We start from the raw sequence: 24,117 nt of genomic DNA, 5'->3' as shown, positions 1-24,117 counted from the left end.
AGCGGCGCCACATCATGCTTAAAAATGCGTAAGTCAATCGAGCTAAATTTCAATTTCATGAGAAATGGAGCTGTACACCAAGATAGTAAAATACATTTCAAATCTTATTAATGCAGTCCTATCCTTGTTGTGATAATATTCTAATTGATTACTTTAAAATCTATCATTCAGCTTGATAAAATATTAATAAACATAAGCGGAAACCTTATTCTTTGAAACAAAACTTTAAACCTCCTTACGTTTTGTCAGTTATTTTGAAAACTTACCTTTAAATCTGTATACTTAGTTTACAATAACCAAATGTATCAGTTTTTTATTTATCTTTTTTTTGCCTTTGCCTATAAAACAGATTCTTCCTCATACACATGTTATAACCACAAAGTATTAAATATTAAATATAAGAAAACATCATATTAATTTCATCCCATAAGTGTGCTACAAATTTCTTGTTTCACGGACAGAGTTGCCAGAGTTGCGCCGGCCGGCACTTGTCCTCTTTCTATAGGTCTGGCAGCTCTTTAACATAACAGTGCTGTGTACCAGCATTTAACAGCACCTAATGCCACAGCTGACTGCCGTTTGAAATAATCGATAGGTCTAACAGACGTATACGTGTTATCGCGTATACGCACAATAAATCAAATTTCATTTGAATGTTAAGTATACGCACAGTGGTACAGAATAAGAAAAACAGTAGGTATTTAGGCCGAAACATTTTTAAAAATTCTTAAATGAAAAAATGAAAACCAAAAACATCAATCATGCAACAATATTTTAAAATTATTAAAAGTTTTTACAATAAAATGATAATTTTTATCTAATAGAAAAAACTAATAAAACTTAATGATGACAGAATTAATATTAAAAGTATGAGCTATGATAACAAGTACACACGACCCAAATAAAATATAAACATTTTCAGATTGGAATGAAAATATACTTACCATTTTACATTACCCCCTTTTTCTTAAAGAACATTAACTTAGCATTGGGACCTTCAAACCCATTAAATGAATAAAATAATATGTTAATAATTAGATCGTTAAAATAAAGTAATCGATGCTTTGCTTTTTGTAATTACGCATTTAGGCAGATTTATTTGCCGAACGTACACAAAAAACGTACACAAACAAGATCGGAAGAGCAGCCAAAAGAGAACCGCACTCAAAAGAGAGCTACCCGAGGGAAAAGAGAGCCCAGGCTAGAGGCAAAACTTTTGATTTAGCAAAACACCTTTTTAGTTTGCTGAGAACCTCCATTGAAATCGGTTGTGTGCTGTGCGCTAGTGAAAAATCGCCGAAATAACATTATTACCTTAAAAACGGCGGCCCAAACAAAACAAAAATACATAGCATTGCCAAAATACAAGAAAAACAACAGAAACGGCGACAAAATGGACAGACAGACTGTCAATTGAAAACAAACATACAATGAAGTTTTATTTTTGGATCAGTTGGACTCTCGGCAAGTAAAGGTAAAGCCAAGTCGAGTCCAAAATATATATTCGTAATCTGCGTAGGCCAGGCGACCTAATTTCGCCGCTAAGTATTTCCCTTGGCTTTATGCCTTTTTTCTTGTTTTTCGCTATCTTGTTATTTTGTATTTATTTTTTTTCTGTTTTTTACTGGCCAATGTGAGCAATTTGTGCTGCAAGTGCGAAAGATGGAATTTCAATCGGTGCTTCCTTTTATGGGTCTTTTAGGGGTCTGCGCATGCGCTTTACTTGGTGATATAACGAATATGGAATATGGCGAGTCGGTCAAATGCACTTGCATAAATGCACGTGTCGGCGGATTTTTTCCGCCTTTCTGCCTCTGCTTTTCATTTCCACTTTTTGCCAAATAATGGAAAAATCTGACGCGCCGTTCACCTAACAGCTTTCCATTCTGACGCCCACGGCAAATTTAATTACTGCATATATGTCTGCATTTAGTCGCCCAGACGGACATTTAACTTGCCTGCACTCAAGTACAGATGAGGTCAGAATATTATTGGTTGTCGTGCTAAGGAAAATACAATTGATTTTTAATGTAATTGGTTCCTAAAAATATATAATATAATGCATATACAGTCAGAATATAAATGATTTTCATGCTAAAGATAAAAGCCACATCTATTGGGCAATTGAAATTATTAAACACAATATTATGTATTCTTATTATTAATATATAATTTGTATAATATAATACAGATGTGGTTAGAATATAAATGGTTTTTATGCGAAAAAAAAGACACATCTATAAGCAACTGAAAGTATTAAACCCAATCTATTGTGAATGTAATTGGTTCATAAAAATATATAGTGTAATACACACGTGATAAGAATATAAATGGTTTTCTTGGGAAAAAAGCCATATCTATTAGGCAATCTAAACACAATGTATTTTTATTGTTTTCTAGTAATTTAATTCTTAGCTTGGTATTTAAAATACATATCATCCAATTACTCTGTCCCGAAAGTTGATTATTTTGTTGTAAAAACATACACATCTAACTTATAAATTAATGCGATTAAATCTGATTATCACCATAAATAGTAAATGATTAACACACAAATTATTGGGCTAGTCACTATAATAACAGCAATTATAATAATAACAATTATGATAATTTTATAATTATTAAACAAAAAATTCTGCGATTTGTTATAGCTTCAGATTAAAATTTATTTATAAGGGTCTGTCATTGTTACCTATCCCTAATACCATGCAGACACAAAAACCATTTACAACATAGTAAGAATTCGAGCGGAAATCATGTAATTGCACGAAATAAAAATAAATTTCACAATCACTGAAAAGTGCTGAATCGAGTAAAGGCAAAGCCATTATAGCCAATTCAGCATTATTATTTTGGCCCAAACTGTGTGCATCGACTGGCCTTCCATGTGCCTTTCCTTGTGTGGTATCAGAACTGAAGAGTTATCAGGCAATCAGTTTGGCATATGTTATAACACACTTATCGTGCGAATCGAAGAACACAACGCAGGTAGCCTGTTGGGACGGTAATCAGAGTGTACTTGGCAACTTGGGTACAACTTCGGGTGGAAACCGGAAAATCTCAGATACGAAAACCAGATGCAAATCGGAACTGCGCCGTTAAAATTTGTGACAAAAAATAGATTGTTAGATAGGTAGGAAAAAGATAAGATAAAAGTGCATCTCAAGGCCAAAGCACGAAATGTTTGCGTGGAATTTCTTAAAGTACACACCAAAAAACTTATAGGTTAAAGGTTAAACTGACCAATACAATAGTTAAAAGACCTTAAAAGACCCAAGGCATCGCATTGCCAGTTTGGCCAACGAAGTAGTTTCTCTTCCAACAACAACTATTCAATAGTACACAATAAAACAATAAAATACACGTTTTTAACCTTTCCTATAATTACTTAACTATCCTTACTAGTAAAGCTTACCCATAAAATATTTTTGTGTGTAGAAATCTGTTCGGGGGAAACTTGTATTGATGCCTACTAACATTTCCACCGAAATTTCGCCCAAAGAGATTTCTGGGACAGCCTCGGTAATGAATAATTCCCCAGTAAAATATTTTCAAATTCAAGATTGCAATATTCAATAATACATATTATTCAAGATAAAATAAGAGACAAATAAGATTCCGTAAAAAATAACAAGAGCAGTGGAATTCCTCATATATGGAAGTAAGATAACATAAATAGATGCGTTTCCAGGCAGTAAAAATATAAAAAGGGGCCCCGAGACGCGATCGTATGCAGTTGCTATCCAACCATCGAGCTGTTAAAAGGTGTACAAATGAATAGGAACTTTAGAGGAATTGTGAAATTAATATTACACAATTTAACCATTATAATTGCAATAATCAAAATAAACATGGATGTAAATAAAAGAATATTACTAATTTCTTAATATTTATTTTCTTGCCTTTCCAGAGATACAGTGCAGTGCAAGCAAACTAAAAGAAGGAACCCCTTTTCTCAACAATTTCACAATAAATTAGAGATATATACACGGATTGTATATATACTTATTCAATTTTTGGACTTTGATCGACTTACTCACGTGAAATGGCCAAGTTAATCATACTTTGCTGCTTTTTGTGGAACCTCAAGGCATTGGGTGAGTTAAGAGCACCGAAATTAGTTCATTAATGAAGTGATTCACTGCCACGGATAATCGGATGTTTCGATTTCTGTTTACTCTATCGAGATACTTTCCATTAAGGAAAACCAGAAGCCGAAAGCCTACGTCACGGCAGCGGCATCATATGGCTATATATATATGGGATCTCTCTTTCATGACGTGTCGGAACTATCTATAGAGTCGATTTTGGCCATATGCCATGCGGATCTCCCCTTCTTCTTCGCTCTTTGCATACCGACTTTTTGTTTTGATTATTTTTTTGTTTTCGCCCAAAAAACACATGTTGCCGCACAAATTTTGGGGTTTCTGCTTTTGTTCTTTTTTGTTTTGTTGCCGAATTTCATTGATAATTCAAATGGCATCTGAGTATGTGTAAATTCGGTTGTATTTTCGTTTTTATTTTGTTTTTTTTATTTATTTCGTGTTTTTGGGGCATTTCACAAAATATTGTTTATTTTTATTCCACTCGTTTTTGTTTGGTTTTCGCGAGCGTATGTTTTTCTATGAACCGAAATGACCTTGATAGTGGCCATCGAAGGGCATGGGCGAGCTTTTGTTTAAACAATTTTTACCTGAAGTGCGTCACCAGAAATATTGTGGGGGAAGACCGAAATGGGAAAGTTTTTAAACAATGATTTTGGGTCATTATTAAAACCATTCTTCAAGATCTATAATTTCCATATAGTCTGAAAGACCCCTTATCTCCAAAACAATTGGGGAGTTTCAATTCCAAAATCATTTCTTCAACAAACTTTACTAGTCAGCCAATTAATTTACAAGTGGACGTTGATTAGTATAAACTATATAAATATCAGTAGTAAAAATGGACATGGTTAGATTTTTTTTTGCAAATAGAATTCTGCAAACTGATAGCACTATCGCACGAGCAAGGAAACATAATTGGAAGCCAAGTCGCACTATTTCCCCTATTTACTATTGACTTTGTGAGTAATGCCAGATCGGGTGCATTTTTCCCACTTATTCACCCGATATAGAGTATTCCCTCGATCCACAGCACAACTCACCATACACAGATATCGGGGGAAACATGTGTTAATCTAGAGAAACCTAATGAACTTAACCTTGAGTGTGCAGCGGAGTCTTGATTTTTTATAGAAAGCCCAGGAGTGGCAACGCACACTTTTATTTGGAATTCCATCTTAATCTGCGGCGGTCTTATCAAACTGGTGCGAATGGGTGACAAACGACAGATAGTCTGTTGTAGATCGTGTTTGTTACGTATATATAGTTTATAAGCACCCAGACATATAGAGTCCAACTGGCGGTTTGTGGTTGCCGTGTTTGCCCAGCGAATTCCATCCAGATGAATACGATAAGTGAACTTAGAACGGCCAGAACGAAGGCGTATTGCCACCAGGTTTTAGCCGTTTTCCACGGGCGATAAAGAAAAACAACTCTCTTAGTTTGGCCAGCGCCTTGAATATTTTTCCATTACCCGATGAAATTGTAATCCGCCTTTCGTGCCAGCAATTTTTCCTAATAGTCTGAGTGCACTTTGGAGAATATTATAAGTAGTTGTAGTGAAAATCAAATGTTATTGCTTGTTTTACGTCTTCAAATTGGTGAATCAATAAACTAGAAATAGGAAAACTATAGTTAGCCAAACTTTAGTGGTAAATGTTATGTTATACACCTATATTTTTTCGAACCGTATATTGTAAACAGAAATAATTGAAGAAATAACTAAATTATCTTTCATTGGAAATAGAATTTTGAACTAATTTACTAGATAAAAAATGTTTTCTTGGAATAAGAATTTTAAGAATTGGTTCAATAAACTTGTTTTCTGGAAAATAACCTCAGAAAAAATTCGTTAAAAAAATTATCAAAAATATTTAGTATGCTTAAGAATAGGTTCCTAGTTCAAAAGCGGCGTTTCCTTAGAAATATTTGTTTCGAGTGCAGTTTTCTTCCATCCAACCCCACCTTACTAACCCACTAACCCCTGGCTGACTAACCCACTAAGTGAGCTATTTGGGCTATATTCCCCCAACCAGTTACTAGGGGTGGCTAGAATATTTTGGCCTAGAATTCCCCGACTTTACTGGTTTGGGGTTATGTCACCGTACTCCCACCATTCCAGACTTTGTTGTGGCAAATGCAAATGCGAATATGGGTATGGGTATGGAAATGGAAATGGCTGGCCGGAAACACTTTCCTTTTTATTTTGTGGCTGGCCTTGACAAAGGTTTTCCTTCAGCCTAAGTCAATATACACTTGGCTAGAGTTTCTTTGCCATGGCAAAAATATTGATGACGAATCCAGACGTCAATAAATGATAAATAGATTTTGCTCACTTGACTTTTCGCGGTGCGAGAAGGAATTTATCAGGCGCAATTCTCGAAAGAAAGAAAGATTCTGTGACCATGACATTGCAGTCTGTTTGAGAGAAAGGCGCTCTAAGTTTTTGTTTGTTTGGGTGCCCTCTTGATAAACGCTGTTCTATTTATTTTCTGCTAAATATCTTTACTGGGCAGACTCACGTCATTTCTTAATTTGATTGGCCGACACTCGAAAAGGGGCCTGAGCTTTCTTAATCTATTATTTTTCTGCACTCGCATTATCAACAAATTAGTCTGTTTATAATATATAAAAGAGTTCAGACTAAAAGATACTGTTTAATCTTATTTGTCAACGAAATTCTTTAAATATTTTTGTAAATTATTCCTTTTATTCAAATAAATTATATTACTACTAAATTGGAACTATAATACAGCTGCTGCCAGCTTATAATACTTATTAGTGATTAACGAATATACTAAATTGGTTTTATATTATTGCTGCTGCCAGTTTATAATACTTATTAGTGATTAACGACATGCAGAAGTCGGAAAACCAGTTCGCCAATTAATTAATTTTTTCGTTTAATCAGATCTCTGCTACAACCCAAAGCTTTTAAATTATTGTTGCTGGCAATCGGTATTTTATTTAATTAACACTAAGTGCAGAAATCAGTTAATCCCCTACTATTTAGTTTAAGACCATTTGTTTCCTTTAATCTGATTTCTGGTACAAGCTAAATCCCATATTTATGGCTAATTAACAGTGAAGTGCAGAAATCAGTCAGCCAGTTTGATGCCAAATTCCTCAGCCATGAATCATAAATGTGGAGCAAAACGAAATTTGAAAGTCATGGCAGTGAAATTGTTTTCGGGGCTACGAGTTTAGCAGTATCTCAGGGTTCGATGATAAAAATAGATATTCATAGGAAATCCACAAGGCATTTACCGAATGCTCCAGATAGCCGTCTAATCTAAATGTGAACCGCGGTGCAAATCCCATGCCAAAGCTATTAGTCACTGCCACCGACTTAGTCATGGAACCGCATAAATATATCGAATTATTTGCCCCTGGTTTATGTACTTTTCCGTGTGCTTTATTGAAATATTTCTCTTTACGACCGTCTCATCACCTCGGCATCCACACTTGCTCGGATCAGGCTAATATTCCTGGCCAGCTGAAAGACCAGTTTCGTATTGAACTTCATGTCCGGCATGTAGGTCGGAAAATGATCCGGATTGAGGGCGAAACGAGTGGACGTATAGTTGACATTCTGCGGATAGAAATGCGGAAAATTAGGCGAATGAAAATGATATATGGCCATTTCGATTTGGGTTTCATTCAAACTTTCGTTTCGGCGAAACGATTCTGGTTTTTTCGGTTAATGCGCATTTCACTTGTTTATTCGTATTTGTTTATTTTCCGTTTTTTAACGATAGCGGTGTATTTCTGAACAATCGCACAGATATAGATAGCTCTGTTTATTTGCGAGAACATTTGACTAATTTGTTGCTCTATTTACGCTCAGCTCGTAAAGATAAAGATTACGGAAAATATTCATCAGATTTTGACTTTGAGTAGGTCAGAAATGGTTCAATGTTTAATCAGGTGTCTGGGTTCGACTTGTATCGGCTGCCTTAAGTGCGGAATAAAGATTCCATTAGCCATAAAAGTCGATTCAAATAGTTGAAAAATGTATTAGAGTTATTCTTATAAGGTGCGCTTTTATAAAATTCTGAAGGCAAATCAAATTTAACAACGTAATAAATTTGAAGGTGTGGTCGATGTAAAACCAAAAATACTCTTGTTCCCAAAATAAATCATAAATCAATAATACAAATATTTTATTGATGATGATGATGATGCCCTAAAAGGTTAAATTTAATACTAAGACCTGCGGTAAACGTATTATTTACTAGGGAAAGGAAATCCAGTTTTTGTTTGCTCAGTATAAATGTCACGCCCAAAGTTTCTTAGAAATGCAAGGCCCGAAAATAGTTTTTATGTTATCTATCATTAATTTGCATATTGCATCGCAACGTGATTTGAATTGCCAAGTATGATAGATACAAGTATAATAAGAAGCCTCAGAAATCGCCGAGCGCCCATTAAGCGCAAATTTTATGTGTGCATCGATGTAAAGTGATTTCTGTGGAACCTTAGATAAACTTTATTCAAAACTTACCGCCAATAGGGGACAGGAATCTGGATAGTTTCCCGACTGAATAAGCTTTTTGAGCACCGCATTCAAAATGCGATTCTTGCTTTGAAAACCGATTAGGTTACATCCATCCACTCGAATTTTGAGGAGTTGCTGAATAAAGCGATCCTTTCTTTTGGCAATCTGTCCCACACTCAGTTCCACATACAATTTGTGGATAGGTCGTCGGAGCAGCAGCAAGGTGTTTAGGAAATTGCCCTGCTTCTTGGGCATTTCCACAATGTCGCACTTGAAGACCTCCGCTGTCGTGGGATCAACGACCGAACAGTTGATGTCCCGCCAACGTATCTCGAAATCGCGCTACAAGTGGGTGAGCCCATTAAACAAATGCGCATCATATGCTGTGTTTATAAACCTATAGTCTTAGTCACGATGGCTACTTTTGGCGAGGGAAAACAAAACTGCATCTCATTTTCTTTGTTGGCATATTTTTGAATTTTAAGTGGATCGGTTCTTTGAGATCTGTATTTCTAGGAAATGGTTTGTAAGGTTGAAATATTTTTTGAAAAGAAGGAAGATATCTCTTTTTTGGCATGGTGCGTAAAAAGAGTTTAATATCTTTGCTTTTATTTTATATATCTTATTTTAAATATCTTATCCATTCCCTTTAGAACAAGCATGACTAAAATATTCATAACTTTACATTTCTATTTAGTTTTAGATATGGTTTTAAACGCTTTACTTAGTTGTTTTGTGGTATTTTGATTTTGTTACCATTCCCTATAGTAAATATTATAAATCACAAGTTACATACGGTTGCTAACGATGGCTGCCACAGAACCGGCAATATGAGGCAGAATAGTAATCCCAGCAGAAAGGCGTCACTCATCGTACTAACAATGACCATCGAGAAACAACAGATTGCGGCCCCAGTGCAGTAATTATTAAAAAATAATTATTATTATTTTGTATACCAAACATATAAATTGAATATCGCCGCACATCTGTTTGCCTGCTCTCGTTTCCCATTTTTTTTTTGTGGGTTGACAAGGGGATCGGAATTGGGGGGTGGCTGTCATTAATCAGACATTTTACGCTGTGCCGTATAATTTAATTGTAATTGTGCAATTTGTACAATATAATGCGAACTAATCACCGGGGGACATCCATAACCCCATCAAAATTCATGGCAGGTCTCTATTTTTGTGTTTCGGATATATGTAGATATGGGATTTTTATTATTTTAGAAAATTTATACATTTAGTAAAGTCAATTTTTGACATTTGGCTAATGTGGATTCAATAAAAAAATGTCTGATATATTGAATTATTTTTGTTTATACTGCAATTGTTTCTTGTTTATTTTGAGTTGCCATAATTGGTCATAAATTGGTTTGGTATAATATTTATAAAAACACAGATCCCATTTTTTGTTGAATTTATATATTAAAACATTTATTTTTAACCACTACCTTCCAGACTAATTTATTAATAACCCTTAACTTGTCTGAAAGAATGGAGTTGCGACACGCATTAGTTAACTTCTGTTCCATTTGCGCGCTCACCTTTTCCATATGGCTGACTTCAGTTTGCACTTATAATTAATGATGTGCGGTGGAATATATTTGCCCAGTGTGTAGGGTAGCCTCCACTACCATAATTGATCTATAATTAAGATAAGGTTTAATACTCCTGTCGCCGCTGGCTTAAACGGGGCCAAAAAGTAAAAAATAGAAAGCGTTGAGCGTACGAAAATGTTTTGTTTACGCAATTCTAACGAATTAGTTGGCCACTTTATAAACAGTGGGGGTCTGGGGTTTTCGGGGGTTACTCAGAGGGATATCAAAAGGTGGAAATATTAGCAGAGGGCAAGAAGAAAAGAACGTTAATGGGGGCCGGCTAATGGTAATGCTAACCGTGAAGTGAACTGAACAATCGTACAACTCTCTTAATTGGTAGCTATGCGGAAAGCAACCAAATCTGGAGTGACGAACGATTATTTGCTCAACATGCTGGCGATTAAATTAAATCGCATAAATTACGCTTTCTTAGGACGTGCGAGAGACGTTGGCAAAAAAGATTGATTGCTTTTTGTACTGTTAGAACGAAACCATTTCACAAAAATATAGTACTGATTACCGCAAGTCTGATGTCACATTTTTCCCCATGCTATACATGGATTATATTGGCGTTTAATTCGGGTGTGATTAAATCACATATGTCATAGTTTATTTTAATTTTGAAAGCTTTTGTTTACGATCACAATGGTCAATGGGAGTGCTTAAAATACAGTTCAGTTAATAAAATAATTAACACCGGTATTAGCAGTTTTTAAATGGGACTTTTTATTTAATTAATCATACATGGTTGGGTGATTCTGAGATAGGCCTATTTTCTTTTATGAATTAAATTTGATTGAGTGATGCCTTTTCAGTTATTCAAATTATGATTTATTCAGTGCCTTTTGTGGGTTGCTGAATATTAAAACATAAAAACCAGTTTACAAACATTGTATGTATTTTTACATGTTCTAATAAACCTTTTTACATAAAAGCCATTTAAAAGATGTTATTAGTACAATAAAAGTTGGTCCATTTCATATTTTCCTGGAAACAGTGAAAGTCCATCTATCCTATATTAAATCACCACTTTCCCATGACTCATCCCCGTTCGTCACTGTGATTCATGGCTAGTAAATCACAGTTTAACGAATTGCCGTCTTCCTGGTTTTCGGGTTACTAAAGTCACCGTTTTATGACTGCCTTAATGACCAAAAGTTCGCTTAAAATGTCATAAAACGTACGAATATATGATAATTCCCGACAGAAAATTAGATTCGCCATCAGCAAATTATCAAAGAGACACTTTTTCAATGTTCACGGTGATTGACGGGAATGAGTAGAATAGAAAAAACCTGCAAAATGGCAAAACTAAATAGTTTCTCGTTTTGTCTCTGGCTCTAAGCGAACTTGAACGTTCTCTAATTACTCCATCAACTATTTGGCTGGTCTTTTGGTCGCTTGTAACGGCTAACATCTTGGGGCCCCTCGTACCCCCCCGAAAACGACGACCTTTTAGATAGTAGTTAAAAGTAAACGTCGACCTCCTCCCCTTGATTTTTTTTGTTTTTAGTATTTTGTCGTGTAATGTTCGTTTTGTTTGGTTTAAGTAACTTTGCATGTCAACGACAAGCGTGTCAGGAAAAACAAAAACAAAAATGGACAAACAAAAATTTAAAACAAAAATAAGCGACTGCTAATTGTACTGGAATTTATTTCGCCGTATCTGTATCTGGTTTTTGTGAGCTGCTGGCTCCTCAGCTTTTCTGCTCCTCGCTGCCTGAATTGCATTTTTGCATGCCGGCCTTCGGCTGTAGATCAATCAAAAAGAAATATGGATCGCCTCGTTCGCAGCTTCAAAGTATCCGTATCTCCACATCTGTGTATCTCTGCGGTTTCACTGTATCTGTGGCCAGACCGGTGACGTAAGTGGCCAGTAGCACTTCTGCTGGTGCTCCCCTATACAATCATCATCATAATCGCAACCGTAATGATCATCGACGTCCCCAGAGATCTCCGCTAATGAGCCCCGACCCATTTCTGAGGCGGATATGTGCTTAGGTAATTTGCATCGAATTATTGTAACCTTTGGAACCTGGAAACCTTCTCCAACGCCCCGCCGTCTCATGTCTCTTTTTTATTCCCGTTTTCTTTTATTTTTTGCTGACCCAAAGGCGATAAAAAAATTACCACTATCCATTCGGGTCAATAAACCCGCAGTGCAAAGCCACAAAAATATAATATATTATAGCAAATAAATGAATACCCAAAGCGAAGGAAGCAATATACCTTGCTCATGGCCAATTTATTGTCTACCTAAGCACTTAAATACATATATTTAGGAAACAATTTTCAACAGAAGCTAGATTAAGAATGAATATTTTGCTGCGGGGTTGAGATATTTTTATTGAGGAAAATCCAAGAAATTGTTTGGCATTAAGATCGGGAAAAGGCGGAATTTAAATTCTAAGAAAAATTTCATCAGTTTATATCCTATCCACATATATTACATTTAAAGTTTGTCAATTCTGTCGACAGTTCAGATCGCTTATAAATAGAAAACAAACAAACAAGTTGGAATTTCAAGGTGTTCCGAAAAATTCTATTGATCCCAACACGCACTGTTCCCTGACATTCTCAGCGCCCTTCTATGCGCTTCTCAATCAAACGAGTACGGTCACGCACACATAACCACACACATGAATAATTGCCCCGTCTGCTTGCTGTCATATAGATCGCTCCGACCTGATAGCCGAAGAATAAAGCCACAACAACGAAAGCAACAACTTATATCTATTTTAAATTACGTTCAATTAAATGCGCTTCACCTACAAAGTCTGCGACAGTGACGTCAATATCGAAAATAATTGATAACCTTCGATCACGATCGGGAAGAGTTTGTAACAAGTTTTGATGCGACGCATTTTTGTAACAAAACTTTACCACACCAAATTAATAATATCCACAATTGGGGCAATATTGATTCAATGAAACGATCGATCCATACCGATCCAATAAGGGAGGTCTTCAAATCTTTCGTGTTTGTTTGGCAGTGCACTTGTATATCTTTTGTTGCTCTTCTATACTTGCCATTCCCATTTTTATCGCTCTGGCGTCTTCTTCCCCCTTTTATACATAATTCAATGATAAAATGTCAAAAATCAATAACAATAAATAAATGATAAACGAGAGTGTCACTCCCGTACTTTGTATTCCACCAAAAACAAATATCATTCCGTTTGTTTTGATTGGGTTTCTGCTTTCTTGAAGAATATTCCTAAGTGTGTGCCTAATCAAATTGCCATTTTTATAAATTTACCTCTAGATTTATTGAATAATTCATGGCTACAAGGTTGGCGGGCTGTGATGATTGCGGGGGAATGTGCTTTTCAAGATGGATCGATATGTTAATATTAAACTTGAAGGGCATTCAAATCAGATCGCAATTTTTTGGTATCGAATTTCTGTTCTGTGTATAAAATTCTTGCTTTTGAGGCTGCTTAATCAGATTTACACTTTTTTATATGACGCCTTGGTTGTGACGCATTAAATTTATGGATCAAGACGTATTTAAAAAAAACAAGGAAGAACGCTATAGTCGAGTACCTCGACTATCAGATACCCGTTACTCAAAGGGAAATGGAGATATGCAAGCAGCAAAGCGAGATTAAAGTGCGCCACCTACCGGCGGTAGACAGATTTAAGCGTTATGTGCGTTGGAGTGGGCGTGGCAAATTTATTTTTGGATCAATCGATAGGTATTGACGAAACCAACACATTTCAGTTAAAATTTTTTATCTAGCATGCAAATTGTGGGCGTCACAGGTTTTCGCGGTTTGTGGGCGTTTAAGTGGGCGTGGCAAACTTTTTTTTGGGTCAATCGATAGGTATTGATAAGAACAATACATTTCAGTTAAAATTTTCTATCTAGCATCAAAACTGTAGGAGCCACAGTTTTGGGCGGTTTGTGGGCGTTAGAGTGGGCGTGGCAGTCTACTGAAACAAACTTGCGCTGCGTAGGAAGCTCAGGAATCTGCACGCCAAATCTCAATAGCCTAGCTCCCATAGTTTCCGAGATCTCAGCGTTCATCCGGACAGACGGACAGACGGACAGACGGACAGACGGTCAGACGGACAGACGGACAGACGGACAGACGGACAGACGGACATGGCTAGATCGACTCGGCTAGTGATCCTGATCAAGAATATATATACTTTATGGGGTCGGAAACGCTTCCTTCTGCCTGTTACATACTTTCCGACGAATCTAGTATACCCTTTTACTCTACGAGTAACGGGTATAATTAAAAAAAGTTGTTATATCATGTTTGAAGATTATAACAAAATTTGAAAATATGTATTTAATAGCATACTTATATATTGTCTCTTTTTCATATTTTTAGCTCTGCCAATTATTGATCCAGATAGCTACCCAGAAGAGATGTGTCCGCCTTGTCCGAACGATTTTCCCATTTGCGGCAATGTTATCGTCGAGGTGGAAAGGGGAAATGGACTTCCCGGTAGCTGTTGTCCTCGCTACGAATGCCGCGATGAAGAGCCCGTCTGCGATGATTCAAAAATGAGATTCTATAAGAACAAGTGCACCGTATGCGATCCCTGCGAACCACTAGCCGTTCAATGCAAAGAAATGTGTGAACTGGAAGAAGAAATACCCATTTGTTTAACGGATAACAATGAGTACAAGGAACTTGATAATGTCTGGGAAGAAGATAATGGTTGCACAACTGCCACTTGTCTTGGTGGATTTGTATCCCGTAAAACTATTCAATGCAATCATGAATATCCATGCAGTAATCCCATTGCGATCAAGGGAATATGCTGTTTAGTTTGCCCGGAAGAACTCGATGAAGATGGTTCCTATTATGGTCATTTACCATTTGATGGGACAACCCAAGGTTCCGAAGTTATAGGAGATGATGGTAGCATTGAGGAAATTACTATTAAATATATGAACTCTACGACGTCACCTGAAATTTCTACTCCGATTTCGGATGAAGTCGAATCCTCCAGTTCGGTAAATAGCTCAACTATACCAACTGAAAGTTCTACTATCGTTTCGGATGCAAGCGAATCGTCCAGCGTAGCCAATAACTCCACTACGACAACGGAAATGTCCACACCCACTCCGATCACGAGTGAATCAACCAGTACCGATGTTATAAATACAGAATCCAGTTCTGAATCCCTTGGAGTTATGGTCTCTTCCGAAACTCCGGATCTCAAACACCCAGAAGAAGAAGAAGAAACTTCTAGCACCGATTTTCCAACTGAGACTACCACAAATCCAACTACAGCCGATGATCTTGAAACTTCCAAAGGTTCGAGCACTTCGCTTGAAACTTATACCAATGATGGTATTACCAAAATCGGTTTAAGTGCTGACAAAACTACGGATGAGAAAATTGATATGTCAACAGAGACGGCTAAAATTAATTTCTCTGTGATGACTGATAGTCCCATAACCAATCAGCCCGAAGCTTTGGCGCCTGAATCCACCAGTCAAGTTAAGGATCCCAACGATACAGAGGTCCTTCGTATAAAATCGCACCACAACTATGTTGATGTGCCTCAGGAGCAAATAAAACATGATTACACCTGGATTTTTGGAGGCGCTGTAGTTGGCGTAGTTGGCGTACTTGTGGCTTTAATTATAACCTACTGGATATATAAGAGATATTACTCGACCAAGAAATATGATATCATCCCAGGGAGAGAATTGAGCTCTTATGTGAACGTGAGATGTAAGGATACAAAAGAAAACGAAGGACTAGTTGTGATTCCAGCACAGACAAACTCATAGGTTGCCATCTCGGTTTATCATTTCATTTTAAGATATATTGGTGGCATGTCACAGGTGGAAACTATTTTAAAATGAAAAGATATTTTTCTCTGTGTGATTTACATCCTCCCGCAGACTGATTTTTGATCTTAAAAATCTTTCGTCTAGCTTCGACTAGAGGAAATTATACCAAAATAGTGGAAGAAGTCTGCATGTTAATACTACTTAGGCAAAAAAAAACAAACTTCGTCGTCAGTCAGAAGAGCATTTTAAACTAATTTCGCAGAATTTAAGGACAATCTACAGACATTGAAAGCAGCCAAGCCGTTGGATCAACCTCTTGCATAAGCACACAACTCGATCTTAAGACTATGCTCAAATCAATAAGTAGCGATTTATTTAAGCACTAAGACACCATACGTTAATGTGATAGTTTTAAATAGCAAAAGCGAGAAAATCTGTTAGGGAATACAAAAGTAATTGTAATTGGAAAGTATTAGTAGGAAACTCTTTAGTTTGATTGTACATTTTAGTTACCGTACAACCAGAATTGTAACATTAGAGTTATTATATATAAAAAAAACTCGCGCACTCATTCAATACTAAATTATTATACGTACATACCTAGTTGGTTCCCTCAAACGCATCAACTATGTACATTCATTCCTTTATAACCATTTTATTATTAAATTTACGACACAAAAAGCATGAAAAATAAAGAGAAAGAAGCCAAAGCTAAACGAAAACAAAAAATGTGTTTTAATAACTTGCCAATGGGAGTTGAAGAAAAATATGTTAGGTTTGGAAGACGTCGAAATCCCGAATCCACTCATCCCAAAAAGAATAGTTTGGGCCACATTATAACACAAAACTCATGTAAAAAATTGAGCCAGGTTTTCTGTTACTGATTACAGAATCGGTTATTTACCTGATGTTTGAATTCCTCCAGTTAGTTTAGTAAACATCTTTCGTAAAATGTATTTTATTGTGTTTAGTTAACCGAAAGCGATTTCAATTTCTCAACTAGATTAGTGAACACCGCCGCCGTCGTAGAATCCGGTAGCTCGTCCAAAACGGAAACAGTGCTGCCCGCCAAAACGCCCACACGTGGATCTATGGGCAGAGTCCCGAGATGTGGTACATCGGTGTGCGCGGCCAATGCAGCGCCGCCGTTTGAGGAGAAAATATTGGTACATGAGGTGCAATGGGGGCACACGAACCTGGAGAAATCAAATAAGAGATAATTTAGTCAAACATAAGATAAATTATCACCTGGTTAAAGTCCACAGGTGACAACACGACGTCTACTTGACACGCAGTCGTCCAATTAATATGCATTTTTGCATTTTCAATAAATTTATATCCAGTGCTGTGGTATCTTTTGTTCTCTTTCTTAGGAACTACTATATCTTGTGATGTGTTATTATAATACAAATGGAACCTGATTCTTAAATTCGTTTAACTTAATAAATTTAAGGAACATTTTCGAAGCTTACACATCTTGGCAAAGGTACCTTTGTCCCTTATTTGGGTCTCTTTCTAAGGAATTACTATATATTGTTGTATAATTCAGAAAACCTAATGGAGTCCCTAGTTACACTTCGTGATGTAAACTACTCAATCACACAGCATATCTTATAGAATTGACTTACCCACTCATGTTCTCCACGATGCCCATGATCTTGATGCCGGTTTTCTTGCAGAAGGTGATCTCCTTGCGCACGTCATCCAAGGCCACCTCCTGCGGAGTGGTCACTATGATGGCTCCATGGCATCCCACCTCCTTCAGGCACTCCATCACGGTAATGTGCTCATCCGAAGTGCCGGGCGGTGTGTCGATGATTAGGTAATCCAACTCATCCCACCTAACATCGGTGAGGAATTGTCGGATCATCATGGTCTTTTTGGGTCCGCGCCAAATGACCGGGTCCTCACGGTTCTTCAAAAGGAAACCAATGGACATCACGGCCAGGGTTTGGGATTCATCCGTATAAATGGGAACCCATCCTTCGCTGCACTGGAATATATCACGTCCTTCCAAGCCCAAAAGATATGGCACACTGGGTCCACACAGATCTATATCGAGCAAGCCAACCTGGTTAATTAAAAAGATGTTTTTAATAAATCCCAAGTCATGGTTTTGTGGTGAAATTGTTTGGCTTACCTTGAACCCATTCTTTCGCAGTGCCAGCGACAGTTGGGTGCTCACTGTGGATTTACCAACTCCGCCTTTTCCGGAGAGCACTACGATAACATTTTTAACCTTTTCTAGCATTTTAACCCGGTTAAACAGAAGACAATTAAAAAATTAGCACAAAATCGTGCATTGCTTTTTGGTCGACAAGTACAATCAGCTGTTTCAGGGATGCATTAAATACGTTTGGGGTGTTTCTTTTTTTTTAATTCTTCAACATTTCACATACTGCGGACTTACTTACTATTTATGTGTGAAGTAGTCTTCTTTACTATTCTTGTAATTTTCGGATAGCTGAACTAAGTTATTAAACTAAGGTTACAATATTAAAAATGATTTAATAAAACAATATAAAGTTAACAGGAACACCCTCTACGTTTAGTTTACTATCTGGCAACGCCCCTGTTATCAAGTCAAGAACTCAGCCCGTCCGGCAACGCCACCGCCGGCAAGTGTCGATTTTTATTGGTCCAAGTCGCGCGCAGCATGTTAATTAACAACAACGGACGGTAGCTGGCGAATGATAAAACAAACGTGCGCCGATCGAACCTGAATCGAGGATCCAGGAGCAGCAGCCACGCGATAGCCACCGAGAGCAACCGAACCGGGCGCCCCAGCAACCGCAGCGAGGAACCCAAAAAGTGGGGGGCTTGGAATAGTCGAATCGAATCGAATGTTGCGCAACCTTCTGTCCCCGCATGTACTTAGCCACCGAACCGATTCCGAATCCGATTCCGAACCACCAACCACCTAACAACAACCACATCACGCCATCCGCTTACATCTGATAATCGAATTTGTCCAGGCGATGAAGAAGCGCTCCAATTCACGTGGCACCCCGACCTCGTCGGGCGATGTGGTGCTGCCCGCCGCCTCCTCCTCCGCCGGCGACGCCGATGGGGATCATCCCGCCTTCAAGACGGGGGCGGCCAGCGCCCCGGCCACGCCCACCAAGCGGCGGGACGGAAGCGACGGCAGTGGCAGCAGTGCGGGCGCCAGGAGGAAACGGAAGGAGGAGATCGCCCAGACATTTGTGATCGTCAACGAACGTCCTGTGGACGACATATCTCTGGACTTCTTCTACAAGCCACACACCATCACCCTATTGGCGGTTTCCGTCCTTGCCGTCATGTACTTCGCATTCGTCAGGTGAGAAGGTGGTCTGAAACTCGGGAGTAGCCCCAAGGAATCCCCTTTTTCATCATTAACTTTTAGTTTGCATCAAATGGGTTCTTTATTGCATCATTTGATTTCTCCTTAAAGTGTATAACTTGCATTCGCCAGGTGAAAGGAAGAATGAAAGCTCTCAATTAACATGCAAATCCCTATCCTAAGAGAATCCCAGATCCATATGAGAGCCCCCTTTTATTTAAAAACATTTGGTAATTTTATATTTGTTTTGATCTTGATACTTTGACTCTGTCAGGTGAGAAGCGGCAGTTCAAAGTCGTTAAGAGTTGTTGCTTAACCCTAAGTGTGCTTATGTGGGGTTTTTTTGTAAATTTATTTTACAGAATGATTCAGAAACTATTTACATATAAAAAGGATTAATTTATAAGTTATTAAAAAATTTTTTTAATCCTTTTTGGTTTTGATTCTGTACGCCTGGCTTTTAACATTTAAGACTCCATTGCAATATCGGCTTCTTCGATTCCTTCCTCGAACTCCAGTTATGAAAAATGTTAATTATGAATAATTCCCCAGGGGCTATGATTGTTAACTTCACGAAAATTAGATCAACCATAGGGTGATAAAAATGTAAAATTCCGACCTAACTTATTTTTTATCAAATAGGTATTTTTTGCATATCTTTTAAAAAACCTGTAAATCAAATCATAATTTGTAATCAAAAATCTGCCCCACGTGCCTTCCTGCACATTGATTAGTTGTTGTACAGCGGGTTAAGTACTTAAAAATATCATGTATACCCTGCCAAATGTGTCAACTAGACAGCCGAAGGTTCAAAAACCCGAAAATAATACGAATATATATATATATGCGCTATTCTAGCCTACACTATATAAAAGTCTAATCGACTAAAACACTTACTATATGTACATAACGTACTCAACGTTCAGTTCAACGTGCCATTGACCCCCAAAACCCCATCGAAAAACGTGCTATGCTGATAAGGAATACTATGACTAAAATAGTAGCGGCAATGGAAGCCAAGATCATCCACATTGCAATGCTCTATCGTTACAGAAACGAGGCGAACGTGGATGAAAATCTCTGGGCCGGCCTCCTCTGCATTGTGTTCTTCTTTCTGATCATCTCGGTGATTGCATTTCCCAATGGACCCTTCACCCGTCCCCATCCCGCCTTCTGGCGGATATTGTTCGGATGTTCCGTGCTGTACCTGCTGGCGTTACAATTCATGATGTTCCAAAACTATCCGACCATCAGGAGCATATTCTACTGGATCGATCCGAAGTTGAAGAACTTCCACATCGATATGGAAAAGGTAAGGAAATGTCTGTCAGTGGATGAACTGTTTATATCAACCATAGTTTTCTTACTCCCCAGGAATATGGCGTTAATTGCTCGGACATCAGTTGGGATCGCGTAAAAGGTCATCTGGACGTCTTTGCCTGGGGTCACTTTTTGGGATGGGCCTTCAAGGCCATCTTGATCCGTCACATGGGCATTCTGTGGGCCATTTCCGTCATGTGGGAGATCACCGAGATCACCTTTGCTCATCTGCTGCCCAACTTCATCGAGTGCTGGTGGGATGCTCTCATCCTAGATGTCATCATCTGCAACGGCCTGGGCATTTGGATGGGTCTCAAGATCTGCCAGATCCTCGAGATGCGCGAGTACAAGTGGGCCAGTATCAAGGACATATCCAGCACCACGGGTAAAATCAAGCGAGCCATGCTGCAGTTTACGCCGGAGAGCTGGTCAGCCATCCGCTGGCTGGATCCCAAGTCCACGGCGATGAGATTCGCCGCCGTCATTCAGCTGGTGATCTTCTGGCAGGTCACCGAGCTGAACACATTCTTCTTGAAGCACATCTTCGAGATGCCGCCGGATCACTTTATTGTGGTCGGTCGCCTCATATTCATCGGACTGTTTGTGGCGCCTTCGGTTAGGTAAGTTGGGGTATCTAAATATTGTTAGGCTCAAAAGAAATGATAACTTTCTGACTTTTAGGCAATACTACGTATATGTCACCGATACACGCTGCAAGAGAGTCGGCACCCAGTGTTGGGTTTACGGCGCCATCATGGTCTCCGAAGCCATTCTGTGCATCAAGAATGGCAAGGAGTTGTTTGAGCGCACGCAAGCCATCAACATTGTCCTGTGGCTGACTATCCAAGTGATAATCTCGGTGGCATTTGTCTACCTGGCAGTTTACTGGCAGGTGAGCGCTTAAAATAATTCTTGAACCACTTGAAATTCACATACTAAATTGGATATGTATGCTTTTCAGCAACGGCAGCTAAAAAAGGTTTCTTCGACGCCGACGAAAAGAAAAGAAAGCAGTCCTGCCGTCTCATCTTCGCCTTCTAAAGGTATGTACGGCCATTTGAAAGCAGCAGGCAACATTAAACAGGGCGAGAAGCTAAGAAATGTCAGCTCAACTGATAATTGAAATGTTGTCTATACTCATTTAATTTGCGGATTACAAAATATATCATATTAATGTGGCATAGCAATAGAAAGATAATTTCAGTCCCTCCAATGTTGCCTGCTTTATCACTAACGTTCTTTTTTGCACTCACTGACTTACGTTATTATTGGCTCAATTAATGGTTAATCACGCCGTTCTCTCAACTCTCTGCTCTCAATCTGAATTCTCCTTGCCTTTCTCTCCTTTCTCTGTATCTTTCTCCGTTTCTCGTCGGATTGCATTGCCACAAAAAAGCACAAGTGCCAAGGAGTAAATCCATTGATGCACCCAGCACCCCGCACTACGATATTAAAATTAAAATAGTCTAAACAATTATTGTTAACTTTTATATCTGAATCTTTTGATCTAAAACTTTTTCATTTCACTTTTCTAGGTAAATTATCGCCGCAAAAAGAGAAGAAAGTAAAATAAGAAGTTGATAAGCAAAAAAACACTTGAAAGCTACAGAAACAAAGTGGATCAGTCCATTCTATGAAAGAAAAACCAAAACAAACAAGAGAATTATGTACATACACTAAAGCAAACTGTACTGATTAAATTAAATACATAACATGTAAATATATATATGTATAAAAGGTATATATATATATTTATTAAAAAGACAAACCAAGAAAATTCTTGTTAATAAGAGAATACAAAGGACATTCTATGTTCTAGTGCTAGAGTAATACACACGATTTAATTGTCTTAGCTTAAGTTAGAGTCCAATCTAGCTTTTCTCGAGTTATGTACAGAAGCGCGATTGATTTCAGACCTCCAGGAATGCCGAGACGGTCTTTTTGACCGCATCGCGGGCGTAGGGGATGTACGACAGCGAGTACCAGGTCATGGCCAGCGATTGTATGATAATGAAAATGAGCGTGAGTCCAGCCTTTTTCCACTAAAAACGAAAACAAAGCCAGTCAAATGAAAATAAACATAAAGAAAATAACTCAGATTGTCTCATAATTTTTTCGATTTCAATTAAAAATGTCTGTTGATTTAAATATGGATACGTCTTGTTTTTAAAGAACAATTTAAATATCAAAAGTAGTCACTTTTTTACGAGATAACAAAAATTCAAAAAGGTAACCAAAATATGTATTGCTAAAAATGAATTTTTCAAGATTCATGATTCTTCAACATATCATAATAATAGGTAAAGTCCCTTAGATAAAAACTTTTGTTTTAACAACTAAAAGATGGGAACTGCCATTTCTAAAATCGAAATCAAACTAATTATGTGAACTCTTCAAACAAACATGGATAAATTAACAAAAGCATGCCTTACCACAATTGCCGCTATAAACGTCAGGACCATCATCACGAGAACTACAACGGTGGCTATCAGCCTGGTGTCCGCGAACATTTTCTTGATCTGCTTGAAGGGCCCCATCAGGAAGCACGTACTGAAACCCGAGAAGCGACACTTATTAGCCGGCCTATGTGAAGTATTAATTAAACCAATGACACGCTTACCTGGCCATCGAGATGATATTTCCTAGGGTGTAGAAGACCGCAAAGACCACAATTCCCTTGTGCAAAAATAGGGCAACTGAACCAAGTAGGGAAAGTAAAATGCCCAAGACGAAGCAAATGCAGAATCCCTTGATGCGTGTGGACCAACTTAAGGTGGACATTTCGTTAATCTGCGTAGATAATTGGGGTGTCAAAATAATTATTAGCTAAATTCACTGGTAAGCGTTGAGTCAGACAGCAGTTGCCGCCATGTGATCAGGGGGCGTTTCCCGGGGGGAACTCCAAAACAGAGGAGATAATCTTTCCATTTCGAACATTAACATAATATTCAATGAAACACTCCTATAAGAAACTTCACCTGTGTAATGATACTGCTCTCCTCTTCCGGAGTGGGCTCATCTCCACTCAGAACGCGACGTAGTTTGTCCATGATGATGCGTAGGAAGTTTGTTCAACAGGTGGCAGGCTGAGGATTACCGTTTCGGCTCTGGAGATTAATAAACAAAGAATTCCTCTGTTTAATGCTTCAGAATTTTTAATTTGATAAATCCAAGATCGGATCTAGCGTGACCGTGGCCGGGACCGTTAAAATATACCGAAGGGCTCAGAAAAATATACCAAAGAAATGTTTTAGTTATTTTTGAATTAAACACAGATTTTTTTAGAAACATTTAAGTTTAAAAAATATGTGTAACATTATTATTCATTGAATGAATTATAAAACTTAAGAACTTTCCATTTTTAGAGCAACAAGTGTGCAACAGGTGCTTTTGGATCTAGTGGTGTTTTAAATTGCGGGAATATGTAAATTCTATTGTACATATTTTAAATATATAATTTTAAAGATTTAGTATTTAGTTATAAATTTATTTAGTTAAAATCTAGCTATT

The 24,117-nt window shown here is 37.8% G+C and overlaps 5 protein-coding genes across 5 annotated transcripts; 2 read left to right on the top strand and 3 right to left on the bottom strand.

The window, feature by feature from the left end:
* Window positions 1–1,233: 1,233 nt before the first annotated feature.
* Window positions 1,234–16,700, top strand: Rcd2 (Reduction in Cnn dots 2). The gene is made up of 3 exons (XM_017079460.4): window positions 1,234–1,474; window positions 3,911–4,097; window positions 14,545–16,700. Exons 2-3 carry the CDS (start codon window positions 4,046–4,048, stop codon window positions 15,960–15,962), a joined length of 1,470 nt encoding a protein of 489 aa, XP_016934949.2. The 5' UTR covers window positions 1,234–1,474; window positions 3,911–4,045; the 3' UTR covers window positions 15,963–16,700.
* Window positions 6,898–11,060, bottom strand: LOC108014858 (uncharacterized). The gene is made up of 3 exons (XM_036814659.3): window positions 9,398–11,060; window positions 8,608–8,943; window positions 6,898–7,695 (listed from the first exon to the last, which is right to left on the bottom strand). Exons 1-3 carry the CDS (start codon window positions 9,488–9,490, stop codon window positions 7,537–7,539), a joined length of 588 nt encoding a protein of 195 aa, XP_036670554.2. The 5' UTR covers window positions 9,491–11,060; the 3' UTR covers window positions 6,898–7,536.
* Window positions 16,701–16,907: 207 nt separating the features above from the next.
* Nubp2 (NUBP iron-sulfur cluster assembly factor 2) lies at window positions 16,908–18,281 on the bottom strand. Its single transcript, XM_017077983.4, has 3 exons — window positions 18,106–18,281; window positions 17,594–18,036; window positions 16,908–17,161 (listed from the first exon to the last, which is right to left on the bottom strand). Exons 1-3 carry the CDS (start codon window positions 18,214–18,216, stop codon window positions 16,933–16,935), a joined length of 783 nt encoding a protein of 260 aa, XP_016933472.2. The 5' UTR covers window positions 18,217–18,281; the 3' UTR covers window positions 16,908–16,932.
* A 289-nt stretch (window positions 18,282–18,570) lies between these two features.
* Pss (phosphatidylserine synthase 1 homolog l(3)77CDf) lies at window positions 18,571–22,375 on the top strand. Its single transcript, XM_036814657.3, has 6 exons — window positions 18,571–19,284; window positions 20,341–20,599; window positions 20,662–21,227; window positions 21,289–21,499; window positions 21,569–21,650; window positions 22,143–22,375. Exons 1-6 carry the CDS (start codon window positions 18,944–18,946, stop codon window positions 22,178–22,180), a joined length of 1,497 nt encoding a protein of 498 aa, XP_036670552.1. The 5' UTR covers window positions 18,571–18,943; the 3' UTR covers window positions 22,181–22,375.
* Window positions 22,332–23,759, bottom strand: LOC108013480 (vesicle transport protein SFT2A). The gene is made up of 4 exons (XM_017079363.4): window positions 23,586–23,759; window positions 23,228–23,397; window positions 23,040–23,157; window positions 22,332–22,649 (listed from the first exon to the last, which is right to left on the bottom strand). The coding sequence occupies exons 1-4, from the start codon at window positions 23,655–23,657 to the stop codon at window positions 22,518–22,520; spliced, it is 492 nt and encodes a 163-aa protein (XP_016934852.2). The 5' UTR covers window positions 23,658–23,759; the 3' UTR covers window positions 22,332–22,517.
* Between the last annotated feature and the right edge of the window lie 358 nt (window positions 23,760–24,117).

This window comes from Drosophila suzukii, chromosome 3 (assembly GCF_043229965.1).
Source record: "Drosophila suzukii chromosome 3, CBGP_Dsuzu_IsoJpt1.0, whole genome shotgun sequence".
NCBI classification, from domain to species: Eukaryota; Metazoa; Arthropoda; class Insecta; order Diptera; family Drosophilidae; genus Drosophila; species Drosophila suzukii.
Note: the sequence above shows the minus strand (reverse complement) of the source record. Positions and strands in the feature narration are given on the sequence as shown.